The 15,210-nt window shown below is 34.6% G+C and overlaps 1 protein-coding gene across 6 annotated transcripts in view; it reads left to right on the top strand.

The window, feature by feature from the left end:
* Positions 1–15,210, top strand: part of tfc (Brevican core protein triforce) — a 285,506-nt gene that overhangs the window by 40,424 nt on the left and 229,872 nt on the right. Inside the window, exon 1 of one of the 6 annotated variants that reach the window (XM_081747005.1) lies at positions 9,446–9,530. The exons of the other annotated variants lie outside the window; for them this stretch is intronic. Coding sequence (XP_081603131.1) covers positions 9,461–9,530 — 70 coding nt within the window. The 5' untranslated portion in view covers positions 9,446–9,460. Of the gene's footprint in view, positions 1–9,445; positions 9,531–15,210 lie in introns of those variants that run through there. 6 annotated transcript variants of the gene reach the window in all.

Raw genomic sequence — 15,210 nt, 5'->3', positions numbered from 1 at the left:
GAAATATCAGCTCTAGAAGTGAAGAATATTGGATTAACGATGTCTACTGGCACTTGAGTTCTAATAATCACGTGTTTGATTTACAGCGTGAAATGTCTTGACTATTTCAAAGATTATTTCATGTTTATTTGTCTTCTCGTACTGAAAATTAATACAAAATAATTAATTTTGAACATACGCTGTACAAAAAGTTTAATAGAGTACTATTTGGACTCAGCGGGCTCTTTCATATTCTGGAACACAAATTTTACAGACGCGCTTGATTAATTTTTTTGATTATCCCTTATAGAAAATAGTATATAGCTATTCCTTTTTGTAATTCTCAAGCGTTTACACTCTGAGAGACCTTGTAGTTATCTTTCAGTGGAATGTTTTGACAGAAACAGACGTACACAACAACAACTATTATAAATTTAGAGAGAGAGGGGAATCGCGTTTGTTAGAACTACATAAACAGTCTCATACATACTGTTCAAATGTATTTACAACGTTTCATCATCTCCGGATTTTTTCTTTTTAACATCCCTTGAATATGCTCCGAGGCTAAGGGAGACGATGATAGTGACAATGAACAAAATGGTGGAATAAAGAAAGTGGAAGGAAACGGGAGAACCTAGAGAAAACCCACAAATTCAACATTCTACAAGTTTACATCTCCTGTAATCGTCCATGAAACCTTGAGCATATCTTGTAATTTACTTATTTATATTTGGAACTTTTGGACCACCCTGTATTAATTCAAGTATTTAATATCAGTTTGTATGATAGTACTTAGTTTTGCAAGTGACATTTTCAATTTACATGAAAAGCACTCTGTATAAGCACTATGTCACTATATGTGGCACTATACTTTATTTACCCGGTAGAGGGCGCGGGGACTCAGTGATAGAGCGTCCACCGTCCCTGGTTCGATCCCAGCTCGCGCAAAATGAACCTTGTGGTGTACAAACACCGTATCCGTGGGTTTTCTCGGGATTCTCCCGTTTCCTCCCACTTTATTCATTCCACTATTACATTCATTTTTCGTCTTCACCGTTTCCTTTAGTCTAGCGTCAGACGTAAAACTGAAATATTTAATTTCATTTCATTTACCTGGTGTTTTGAAAATCCGAAACCAATAGTGAACACTATCACGTCGTAAGGCAAGTAAAGATCGAATTTAACTGATTCGGAATTATATGTTAACCAAATCATATAAATAAAGTTTTATATAGAATAATAATGCCAGTTCCTGGCAAAACTCTAAAATTACTTTAACATCTTTGCCCTTGCATTCATCTTGCTCTCTATCACTTAATGCAGCAATATTTCTTGTGTGTGATACCATTTCATTGGAAAAGCTTGCCGTTATACATGTATAAACAGCCCTGTATTGGGATCGCATATTTCTTCTTTTATGACAACACCATCCTAGACATAAAAGGAACTAAGAAGAGAGGAGGGGAGTTAGAGAGGGAAAGAGTCATAGAAAAACACAATTTGAAGGCCAACCTCTTTTAAGAGTAACGACTGTTTTCAAGAGTGCTTTGTCCAATTCAAATGCAAGGCCAATCGTGCACCAACTGCATTGATAATATACGAGAAATCAGACATTGAACAACGCCTGTGTAAAAGGAGTTTTCCCTACGTATAAAAATGGACATCGTAAAAAAAAACGAAATAAACGTTAAATGTTAGCTAACTATAAATTTGAGGAAACAATGTATTGAAATAAATACTTTCTTTTCATCATTAAAAAAAGGTGTATTCTTTTAAGTGATGTAAACTTTATAAGAGAACATGATAATAAATTTTAAAAATAACATCTTAGTTTGGATCATCATGGTAAGAAAATTGTGAGCTAAATATCTGTACAAGCAATATACGCAATTGTGATCTGCCCATTTGCGAAACACTTTTCCTGTATTTCAAAAGATCGTATAGTATCGATTTCAGTATCAATAGTATCAATATCATACTTCAGTATCAATTTCACCTTAATTTGTAGCGTGCTTATTGTATAGCATCAATTTTTACGTTTACAAAAATGTTATTTTTTATTTTTCTCGGAAACTACGCATGAGGATTCAGGAGCGGATCCAGGGGGACGATCGGGATGATTGCTACCCTCCAGAAGAGGAAACTTTATTATTTTATATATAAATAAACCCATCCCAGAGTTTGAGCTTTTAAAAGTAGCTCTAAGTAAGAGTATTACAACCCCCCCCCCCAGAAGTCCGTCCTGGTTCCGCCCCTTTGAGAATTTAAACTTACCGATAACAATTTGTTAAGCTTTTTGGATTTGAGTTTAGCATCGCGTTCAACAGTGAGGCTATATGAAACGTGGACCCTACAGCTTAATATAGGATTCCAACCTCATAAGCTTCAGCCACAAACCCGGATCTGCCGCGCCAAAGGCAGCGTACACTATCAATTATTATTATTATTATTATTATTATTATTATTATTATTATTATTATTATTATTATTATTATTATTATTATTATTATTATTATTATTATTATTATTATTGCTGTATCTCGGTTTAAACCGGTTTCAGCTTAATAATCTGACGGCCGTCTCTGACAAGTACAGATTATTTGAAAAGTTCTTCTCCAAAGAACTTCTTGACCAAATGACAGGTGTCTAGTATTACTGATTTTTATAGGTTTGTTAGAAGCTGTTTTGCGTTTATCTGCTCAAGTTGCGTCACAGTAATTTTAGGGACAATTGCAGCAGCTGAGATAATGATTGGTCTTACTGTAACTTTCTGGCATTTCCATAGCTTCATGATTTCGTCTGCCAGGCCTTTTATATTTGCCTTATTGTATGTATGTTAAGAGTCAATGGTACTGCTACATCTATGAGAATTACTTCTTGGTCAATTTTATTAATAACAGTAATGTCGGGTCTGTTTACAGGTACCATGATATCCGTTCTTATTTCTCGATCCCAGTAGAATTTGTATTGTCGTTTTCAGGTACTGGACGTGGCTCTTATTTGTAGTATGGCTTGGTATCGGCAATTAATTCCATGTCATGTGCCAAAAACTGGTGAATGCTTTTTGCAATATAGTTGTCTTTTTTAGATAGTCTGTAGGAGCCATTATACGGCATGAGCCTGTGACGCGTTAAATAGCTTCTGATGTGTCTCCGCATTTTCTGCATTTATTATTATTATTATTATTATTATTATTATTATTATTATTATTATTATTATTATTATTATTATTATTATTATTATTAAGCTACTAATATCTCGTTGAATTCTAATCGGGAAAGTAGAATATTGTGCTATGGGCCATCAAACATACGATATATGAATATTTCCTTCTACGCACATGGAGAAAAAGAAGATTTTAATGTGCGTATTGTAAATTTGGAATTCCGCATTTTTTCTTTCTCCATAAAACTAGCTCACGCATCATGGCCTTCTGTCACGCGTTATGGGTTTCCTGTATAATTTTCTATATACGCTCATTGTACTGTATATATATGGCTTACATCCCCTTAAGTACAAAAGACTTCATTGTGAGAGTTTAATTTTCTTTATTTCTCCCTGTTTGTATATATGTGTGTAGAATTTCACTCTTTCTTTCTCTCTTACTCTGAAAAGGAAAGTTGGTATGTTTATTGCGAAACGGTTTGTACGTTTGTCCGGAAGGAAAAGATGATTCAAACGTTCCAAAGCGAGAATTAAAGTTTTCTTCTGCTGTGGTATATTATATACGAGTCTACATATCAAACGTATTTCAGAGTAATTCTCATTTACCACTTGGACTATTTCTATTCTTCCCTGTATGATATCAAAACTACGATTGGTAATTTTTCTTATGTATTTTCCCACATAGGTCAGATACGGTGCAAGTGTTCTTGAACATTTCAGTTTTGTCCTTTATTTGTGGGTCTTGAAATACAGAGAACATATACTGGTACAGTAAAACATTGTTAATTTGAATCCCGATAAGCCTGACTTCGCTTAATCCGGACAGAAAAAATTGCATGCTTTTTGAAAATGGCTAGAAGTGAACAATTCCATTCGTCATGTAGATGGGTGACGGTTAAGAGTACTGTACTTCATTTTCCTATTGTTAAGGATATTATTAAAACGCTCAACAAATCAATACGAATAAATATAGTTCAACTCAAGAAAAAAATATTCGATTTCACTGCTGCCGTAATTTCATAAAATCCGATACGCTTTTATATTACATCAACATAGCACATAATCATAATATAGGGTATAACGTATTTGCGTACTGCATTTTTATGTATTCTATTGCTTTATATTTTACGAATAATAGTAATATAGTAGCCTATATATACATTTAGGCCAGGAACGTACGCAGGGGTGAATCCTGGGGATCCAGACCCTCCGATATCCCGACTTTTCTGTTAATCTTTTTTTAAGGGCGACGTTACAAATTTTAATATAATTTGTTATATTGAATTCGACACCTTCGAAGTAAATTCCTACGTACGCGCCTGATTTAGCCCTATACCTTTTAAATGCGCCATAATAAACGTGTTTTATTGCTATAAACAAAGTTTTAATGCACAGTCTACTGTTCTTTTAGGTTACTTCAGTAAATTCAAGCTTACGTTAATCAGGTTAATTCCTCCTCAATTAATCTCGGATTAACGTGGGTTTACTGCACTTTTGTTAATGATTTTATTACTGACAGAGAAAATCATTAACAGTGTTGAGTTTGGTAATGGGTGTGTTGGAAGGGAAGTAGAAAGTTGAACACAATGGAATATGCTGTAGTAGATGATGTTAAATGCACAACATCCCAATAAAATGCAGAGAAGAAACTGGAAGAATGGAGAAGGATGTCGGAAGAGAGAGGAATGAGGGTAAATAGAACAAAAACAGAATGAATGGCACTCAACAAAGAAGGCGAGAGCTCCCGAGGGCTACAAGGAGAGAGGCTACTACCTACATCGAAGTTTAAGTATCTTGGATCGTACCTTGACTAAGATGGGGATACACATGAACACCTAACACGTAACATAATATGGCCGGCTGAACTGGAGAAGGATGAGCGGGATGCATACTGCACAGTGACAAGAAGTTAAGTTCCAAGTTAAAAGGCCGTGTATATATAAAACAGTAATAAGACCGGTAGTGATGTACAGTAGTGAAACCTAGATAATCACAAGAGCCCAGGAAAAGAAAATGGAACTGAGCCCAGGGAAAGAAAATGGAAGTGATCCCAGGAAAAGAAAATGGAAGTGAGCCCAGAAAAAGAAAATGGAAGTGGTAGAGACGAGGATGTTAAGATAGATGTGTGGTGTTACGAGGAAGAATGGAATAAGAAGGCACTGTTAAGGTGGAACCCTTAAGTAAAATGTTTGAAGAATAGAGACTGAGATGGGTGGGACGTGTAGAAAGAATAAACGACAATTATGTGGGAAAGATAGTTGGAAAGCTGGAAGTACCAGGAAAAAAGGAGACCCATGGTGAGTTGAAAGAACAAGATACAAAATTATCTTAAGCAGAGGGTATAGAAAATAGAGGACGCGCAGGATAGAGGAGAGTAGAAGAAAAGAATTATAAGACGGGAAGGTAGATCTATATAAACATAGGAAAAGACGGATACAAAGAAGACTGCACTTCTATTAATGAAAATTTAATCTGAGATATTTCATCTTCTCATATATTAGTGTAACCTTATCTTACGTAACTCTTTTTCTCATAAGTTAAGGAACTATCATTGTAAAACAGATCGAGAATTCTGTTTAACAGACCTCACTATGCGCTGTCACTCTCCTTTTTGTGAGTATCTCAGTTACTACAAACAATATGCAAATCGTTGAAAGCGAACTCCGTATTTAATACTTACAAATGTTATTAAAGAAACCAATATTTTTTGAGACCTATTAGACAGTGAAAAAAAAATAAAAGAAACTGCGCACCCAGATTTCTGCCAATTTAGAAATAAGTCTTGAAATAGTCACTGTTACTGCCAACTAGAGCTGTCACAAAGTAGCTAAATTACTTATAGAACACATAGCTAAAAATGGCTAAGCTCTTCTAAAATTTTGGCTAAATTTATATCTAATAGAATTTAATAACAAAACAAGCAGAACATTTCATAATTTTACCGAACATACCTTTAAAAAATACTGTATTATTTATTCTTTTGATATTCTCAAAGGAAACACTTTTACCCTTAATTGATGTTTAAGGTATTTACAGAACACCTTGCTTGCATCATTGAACGGAGATATTTAACATCCATTGAACCCTTCCTTCGATCTCACTTCTTGAGGTAATGTTGGCTATACAGAGGTACCCTACTTATCCAGTACAACATAAAGTAGGCGAAAATATCAGTTCAGTAAAGATCTAGCACAACACTAAAAATACACAGACCTAGCCAAAAAAATATCGGTGCAGTACTGGTCTAACACAACATTAAAAATACACAGCCAAAAAATATCAATGCACTATTGATCTAATAAACACTAAAAATACATAGCCTTAGTAAAAAAATACCAATGCACTATTGGTCTAACACAACACTAAACAACTTTAGCCAAAAATATGGTTTCAATACTAAAATTACACAACCCTATTTAAAAAAAATATTGGTGCACTACTGGTCTAATAATACACCGAACTAGACAAAACAATATCAGTGCACTACTGATCTAGCACAACATTAAAAACACACAGCTTTATTTTTTTTTTTTAAATATCGATGCATTATGGGGCGTTTACACTTAGTCGATTTGCGTTCGATTCAGTTGAATTGACGTCACTTTCAACTTAATCGACCGTGTAAACGGGACTTCAATTTAATCGCTTGTTGATCGAAGGCGGCTAATCGACTGGCAACTGAATTGAAAGATGTTCTATTTTCTGTGGTCGATTTTATTTTCTTCTGCTATAACACCGCAAATTGTACCAATTACTTTTTGCTTGGACATCTTTAAAATTGCCAGTTGATTTCGAATCGACCAGAGGAGAGCGAGTCGACAAGCAGCATTCAATTTCGGTTGAAACAATTGAACACATCCATCGATCTCATTCGGTCTAGTTGCTTCGATTTAGTCGCAAATGTAGCGAGTCGATTTAGCCTTGCGACTAAATCGACCAAGTGTAAACGCCCCATTACTGATATAGCTCAACACTAAAAATACACAGCTTTAGTCAAAAAATATTGGTTCAATATTAATCAAGCACAACACTAAAAATATAGCTGAAAAAAATATCGGTGTACTACTGATCTAGAGCAACACTAAAGTTACACAGCTTTAGCCAAAAAAATATCGGTACACTACTGATTTAGCACAACACTAAAATAACACAGCCCTATCTAAAAAATATTGGTGCACTACTGATCTAGCGTAACACTAAAAGTACACAGCCTAGGGCACTAATATGTAGTTTAACTCCGCGTTGAAATATGTGCTGGAAGGTGAAATATCTGAAATCAAGATTACCTTTTCATCATGTTACATAAGCAGCAGCGCATACATAAGACCGTTCCCATAATCTTTATATATATATATATATATATATATATATATATATATATATATATATATATATATATATATATATATAGATAGATAGATAGATAGATAGATAGATATAGATATAGATAGATAGATATAGATATTCAAAATATTCATGAAGTTGAAAAACAATGTTGTTGAGGATCAAGGAAGCAGAGTTGTCTTCATCATTGAGAAGTGAGCAGATTTGAGACTTATTCTGGGAGGTCAACAATTTCATTTCACTCTCCTTTGTGGCAATCGAACACAAATCATCACAATTCTCCCCCAAAAAACACATTTCAAATCGGATTATTGGGGGGACAGTCCCCCAGTTCCAACATTGGAGTGGACATGTCCCCCTCATCCCTCCGGGATTTGCGCCAGTGTACATAAGAAAGATTCATACAAGTAAGGTATACAAAATACATTTGTAAAGTAGGAATATGTAAGTAAGCATTCACTCACTGCAAACAGAAGGAAACTACATTTTATTTCATTTTTATTCATATTTTAAAAGAAGTTTCAGTTCACAAAAATATTGAATAAAGACGAGTGGTTAGAAACTGACAATTATGAGTATAGAATTGTCAAAATTATACCTAACAGCTAAACTACATTTTTACTAGCTAAACACTATGTGAAAATGGTTAGACTTAGACGTAAAATGCCTAAATTGGGAACACTGGAATAGTTACTAGTTTATTTTGCAGATACTAGGACTAGGTGATTTAGTTTCTTAATTTTTGGTAGTCTATATTGATTGTGAATTACTCAGTTAAAATTCAAAAAATGTATTGGAAAGCGAAGGAAAGATCGATAAAGACAATATAATTATATGAATCATTTTTCATTAAATTTAAGCTAAAATTGGTAAAAGAATTGTACGTTTTCCCTTGTCTCGGATACTTCTCTAATTAGAATGCTATTCCAGCTGAGAGGGAAAATCAGTGTTATTTTAATGCTACTAAATGGAAACAAGCTAGTACTCTCTATATCTCTCTACATATATTTAAAAGAAAGTTTTCAGCCATTACACTCATCTCTCATTTTAACGAACTAAAAAGGGGCCAATAGGAGCGATCTAATGTTGTCAATTTTCCGTAAGTCCCGACACTTAAGTTTGTAGTAATTGATATTCACAATTAACACTAATAAAGGAAGAGAAATAATAATATGGCACGGTGCCCTCAATCAAGCACAGTATCTAATCTGACAGTGTAAAATACTTGGATATTGAAAACAAAGGTGCAGATTTATTATGCATATCCATATAGGGTATATAAATCATTGCGTATATACTTTTTCAGCAAATCGACTTCTTATATCATTTATTTTTCGGGTATGCACTTGCATTCCTCCGTACGGATTTACTTTAGGGAGGTTCCAGTGTATGTACTCGATAAGAACTATCGAGCAAAAAACACTATCCAACTTGAGCTAGGTGACCACTATAAAGCACGAATACTATCTAACCGAGTCAGGGCAAGTACGCAACACGGAATACGTTCGTAGGGAACAGGCGCGTCAGCGAAGATGGGTACACACATAAACGAGGATAGCGCAAAATACTGTATACAGCGTAAAATTACTTACTTTATGTGTTTAATTATGCATTTGTACGTTACTAAAGATACTACAGGTATTATCCAGATATGTTTTCATTGTTTGTGTACTTGTGTTTCAAAGTAATATAACAACGAAAATTACTAACGTAAATTTCACTATTATGTGGAGCCCTTACCTTTCGGATATTTCTATAGCTGTGCTTCATAAGTTGGCACATTGATTTCAGATACTCACTTTACTTTGTGTATTGTGGTTACTATTGTGCTGCCAAAATGTCTTGAGCCGTGGCAAAAATGCGAACTAAAGCTCACACCCTCATACGCCCACGCGTTGAGCCAATAAGGGTTCAGCTGTTGTTAAGCGAGTGAAAGCGAGTGGAATTCCTTCAGCCCATAGCAGCGCTTGCAATGGAAGACTACGGATCAAGTCAATGTGGCATATCTTTAGCTACCTTATGGGCGAATCCGTGCATAACAGGTTCGAATTTCATTACTGTATTTTCACGTAGATACGAATATCATAGGTAAGAACACGTGCAGTTTTAATATAGAGAACCATAATATAAGTAGTAGTAGTAGTAGTAGTAGTAGTAGTAAAAGTAGTAATAAAATAATAATAATAATAATAATAATAATAATAATAATAATAATAATAATAATAATAATAATAATAATAATAATAATAATAATAGTAGTAGTAAAAACGGGTTAGAAGCCCGCAGGGATTGGTTGGGTTCTGTTCTCGACACGAAATGAGCGAATTAAAGACTTGCCCCATTTTTTCTGCACATCTTTCAATCTATTGATCCGTATAGTAAAACTCCACCAAGAACACAACATACTTAAATTATTTACACACTAGTCTATTAAAGTACCATTACAAATTTGTTCTGTAAATTTTACAAATCTTTGGATCTGTACACAGTAAATCTGCAAGAAAACAAATATTCTATAATGCAGTAGACTTTAAATATTTAATTATGAAAGCAGAACTTTCAAACTGAATCAACTGCTCCAGATTTGGTTTATTGCTTTTAAAGTCCGTTAAGTCGGGAGGATCGGTGCATTTATAAGTAACTGTCGAATGGCATTTCTTTGACCAAGAAATTAAATCTTCCAAAGAATTTTCCATCAAAAACCATCTAACTTTTTCACAGAGTAACAACATTGAATGTTAACTTAAGAATGGTTATTCAATTCAAAGAGATAAAGTATCTGACACACTTGAAATATAAGATGTGGGAGACTCGTTAAAGTAGAACATGTAGAGGAAATATGATTATATTCTTCTCTTCTAATATATTATTATTATTATTATTATTATTATTATTATTATTATTATTATTATTATTATTATTATTATTATTATTGTTACTGATATTGTAAAGAAGATTTTCTAATGGTATGCCCTTTTCTTTTACAATAGCACCCTATTGTTCGAGTGACGGAAGAATTTACTAAATGAAAAAAAAAAAAAAAAAAGTACTGGCCTTTAGATATTACCTTTTAGAGAATGGAAAGTGTTTCGTGTCCACATAATTACATGTTATGACCTTACCTCATTGTAATTAACGTATTAGTTATAGTTATTAGCTTCAGAGTTGTGTAATCAAATTACTTGATACTATTATGCTATATAAGTAGGCTGTAAAGTAAATATGGATCTGGTAAATTTAATATCGTCTACTGTAAATATTTTTATACTAGTACTATAACTCATTGTGTATACAGGGTGCGGTAGAAATAAGTCCCGTATGTCACATGAAAGTAACAAAGCAACGATAGATGTTATTGAAAGATTCACAGTTAAAAAGAGCGAAGTTTATATTTTCTTACATATTTATATTCTTTTCTTCTACTATTAATATTGTTGTTAATATAAAAGTCGTAGCACTTAGGCCAAATTGACTATTGCACTAGGTTTGTTTTAAAGATGAAATTTGTATTAACTTATGTTGTTACTATATAATATTCATTAGTCACAACACAAATTGCAACCAAAATGGCGTAGATATATGTCTGAATCCACCTGCATTAAATGATAAATTGTTACAAAGTAATCAAAAGTAATAGCTATGTTGACACCAGGTACATCTCCCTTTCCGGCCCAGTGGTTTCAGTGTGAAACCATAGTTTTAACTCTTTTCTCCATGCAGCCTACTGGAATTAGAAGGAAACAATCTTCTAGTATGTAGCCATCTAGGAACAGGAGTTTGAATTATTGTATTTCCAGGATTTTCATTCGCGCTGAAACTGTATAACCAATTGATGTCCAGAATTTGGTATTTTCTTTTCCTTCATAAATTCATTCTTTGGGAAGCAGTGTTTAAAAAAAATAGTATAAAATAAAATTGATAAGAAAACATGTCATTACATGAAATGTTTGCAGTAAATTAGAGTCCGAAACACGTCGTCAAAACCTGGCGCCATTTTGCTTCAAATTTCTTTCACATTTGCCTTGTGTTGTTTTGTGTCCTCTTGCTAGTAATTTAAGTCGTGGCTTAAGTAAGCCTAGTCAACTACATAGCTAAATATTGTTAAAAGTTAAAATTGGTTTCAAAATGGTCCGTCCAATATGAACGAATTGCCGGTTACAAGTAGACTTGTTTTTTACTATTTTTTTATTGTATTTCAGAGGAGAGAGAAGCGGCGCTAAGCACATATAGAAGGTTCTAAATATTTTAAAGATTGTATTAAACTAAAATTTATCTAAAGTTAAATTATTATAATAGATGAAAACAAAGGTCTCTTATTCTTTTCAACTTGGACGACATCTTCCCGCCTTCTTTCACATTTACAAATATTAACGCACTAATTACAAATATTAACCCATGTAGTTGCATAGTTACAAATAACAATATGTACCATTTTTGAAGTTAAAATTGCACAATTCACTCTTTTATGTGATAAGCCTATAACACATTTTGTTTTGTTGTAATGCCCGAATACCGACCCAAACAGTTTATGCCCACAGATCCTCCTTGAACTTTCGTATTATGTCCTAGTTGTGTCCGATTGTATTACCCCGATTTCTTGTCGGATAACACCTTTCAATTCATTGGTTGTCTTTTGCCTTCCTTGGTAAACTTTAGCCTTGAGGTATCCTCCAGAAAAAAGTCGTAAGGTGTTAGATCGGGGGGATGAACTGATCATGAATGTCACCTCGAAGTGAGATCAGACACCTTGAAAACATTTCAAGTAGCACGTTCTTAGATTTATACGGATGTTGTGTGTTCTGTGGTACCGTCCTGTTGACAAAACACAGCCAAATTGAATGGTCAGGCACGTGCTACTCAAAATCACAATCCGATTCGCTCGCATCACTAGCGCCGATTTTAATATAGCCATTACTGTTCACAAGGTTCAAAATTCTTTCTCACGGGATATGTGTCTGCTAGCGAAATTATCATCGTATGCATAGTCTTAAACTTATCGAGTTTTGAGTTTTGATGATCTTCCTCATGTAAATCCGAGGTTATGAAAGATGGGACTTACTTTTATCGTGGGCTTCGAACCACGACCGGGTATTAAATCCAGGGAATTTGGTGGTTGCACAGAGCATCATGTAAGGTCAACCCTCACATTATACCTGTATATATGAAATTTCCCACTGCACTCGCCTACAAGAGAGCCCATTACAGGACCATACGAACAATCCTGTTTTCTTAAGCTTTTCTTAAGCATAATATTCATCTTTTGATATACATGTCGCACCAAATATTCAACATTTACAGTGAATGTATAATGAAGGAAGCATTAACAAGATCAGGTATGCAGATGATACGGTTATTATAGCTTAAACCGAAGGACTACAGGAGGTGACTGACAAAATAGTTGACACTGGAAAACTGTGCGGAATGAAAATCAACATCTAAAAATAGAAAGTTATGAGAATGTCCCATGGGAACGCGCCCTTACAGGTCAGAGTAGAATAAAGGAAACTCGAAGAGGTCGGTAATTTCAAATATCTGGGAAGTATTTTGACGAGAGACACTCACTGCACTGAAGAATTGCTATAACCAAAGAAGCATTCAACAAGAAAAGATCACTCTTAACTAGTAGGCTTATAGTTGACTAAGTGCTACACATGGAGCATTGGACTGTATAGTTCAGAGATATGGACACTGCGGAAGTTAGAGAAGAAATATTTTGAGAGCTTCGATATCTGGTATTGGAGGAAAATGAAGAAGATAAAATGGACAGTAAGAGAGCAACAAACAAAGATATTTTAAAACGGTAAGGAGAGAAGAGGACGCTTTTAACCGGCATTCTTCGTAGAAAGACCGATTGGATTGGATTGGACACAACGTGCAAAGAAATGGTCCTCTTCATACCGTCATAGAAGGAAAGATGGAAGGAAAGCGACGAATGGGAAGAACACAACTGATCGATGATTTGAAAAATAGAAGAAAATATTGGGAGTTAAAAGATTAAGCTAAAGATCGAGAAACGTGGAAGAAATATTTCCAGGCCCAAACCATTAAAAAAACTTAATTTAAAAAAATAATTAGTCCCAGGACCTGCCAAAAGGCAGAATACTTAAAATAGGCGAATCCAAAGGAAGCATGATGGCTCAGTAGTAGAATGTTCGCTTCTTACGCGGGGATACTTGATTTGATAACGGGCCATGTAAGTTTGTGGTAGGCAATATCATGCCCATGAGTTTTGTCGGAGTTTTCCTTTTCCTTCCGTATTTTCATTCCACCAATCCTTTCCCAATCATTCACTTTGCTAATCATCCATCCTCTTCAAGGTCATTGATCCTGGAGGCTGGGAGCCTGGCCCCCCAATGTTCATGTGGGCCCCATGTATTTTTATGAATATGTATTTTTTATTGTTATATGTATTGTTATGTGCATTCTTTTATGAATATACAATATTTGGCATAATTTGAATTCAATTTGTCTTAAAATCCTCATATATGCTCTCTTAGACCCTTGTCTGTAACCAAACACACATCTGAATGGGCCCCGCCAAAGTTACAGAGAAATCGATATCCTTGATCTCCTTTTAGTTTAAAGGGATAACTGTTGATATGACCCATTGCAAGTAAAAGCAGAAATTTCATTTCATTTAAGAATCCAGTGAGACTATTGGAATTATGGACGTGTTTAATCTTCCCATTGACCATATTCTGGACCGTACATGTATACACACTCAGTATTTATATAGTGACAATGTGCATACTGTCGATTCAAGAACAAACACTCCTAACTATAATTCCATATTTAGATGAACTATATCTGTAGTTGAGGTGCACAAAAGGTTGATTGTCCTTTAGATAAATTAACGTATGCTTCTTTGCTGTATGTACAGTATACTGTTTCTAATTAGAACACTTTTTCCCTCGTAGACGACTCACTTCGTTATATAAGATACCAAAGAGTTGCATCTGTTCGATATATGTATGGATCGTACCCAATACTGGTTTGTTTGCATTGCACAGGCGTTTAGAAATTGAAATCCCAGTTAAATAACGCTTTTGTTCTTTTTTTTAATTACTCCTGCTGCAAGTCAGAAGACTTCATGACGTAACTAACAGCATCAGATGTATGAACAACGTGCACAGTAACGAAGATGTAATGGCAGTAATACTATATACAGAACTTCCATAAAGTGGTGGCTCTCTTGTGACTCGAAAAAGGAAAAAAAAAAAATCGGAGGACATGAGTAGAGCTGTGCAATGTTCCGATAAATCGATCTATCGACCGATATGTTCAAATAACGAAATATCAGAATAGAAAAGGTTTACTGGCCGATATATCGATATTTCGAAACGAAGATATTTTTCGATGTTTTGATAGTGCTCGATAATTCGATCAAGTTTCGATATTTGATCGATAACTAAATCTGGATATTGCACAACACTAGTCGTCGGAAGCCATATTGGTCTGTAGCATATTCTAAGCATTTTAGTATAGATATAGATGTTTTCAGTAGATAAGATGGCTGGAGAATTCCCTCGTGGCAAAATAATTAAGGTACGGAGCGGGAACTCAATTCCTGCTGGGGAACTCATGTGGTTCGGATCCCACATTAAGCTGCAGGGCCACGTCTAATATAACCTCGGTGCTGAAAGGGAAGCTAAACTTCAAATTAATCAAGCAACCACATGGCGGATGCCCACAAATATAGTGAAGTCTCCGTAGATCAAATTT

Source organism: Thermobia domestica, chromosome 18 (assembly GCF_964235325.1).
Source record: "Thermobia domestica chromosome 18, izTheDome1.hap1.1, whole genome shotgun sequence".
NCBI lineage: Eukaryota > Metazoa > Arthropoda > Insecta > Zygentoma > Lepismatidae > Thermobia > Thermobia domestica.
This window is presented reverse-complemented; position numbering and strand designations above follow the sequence as displayed.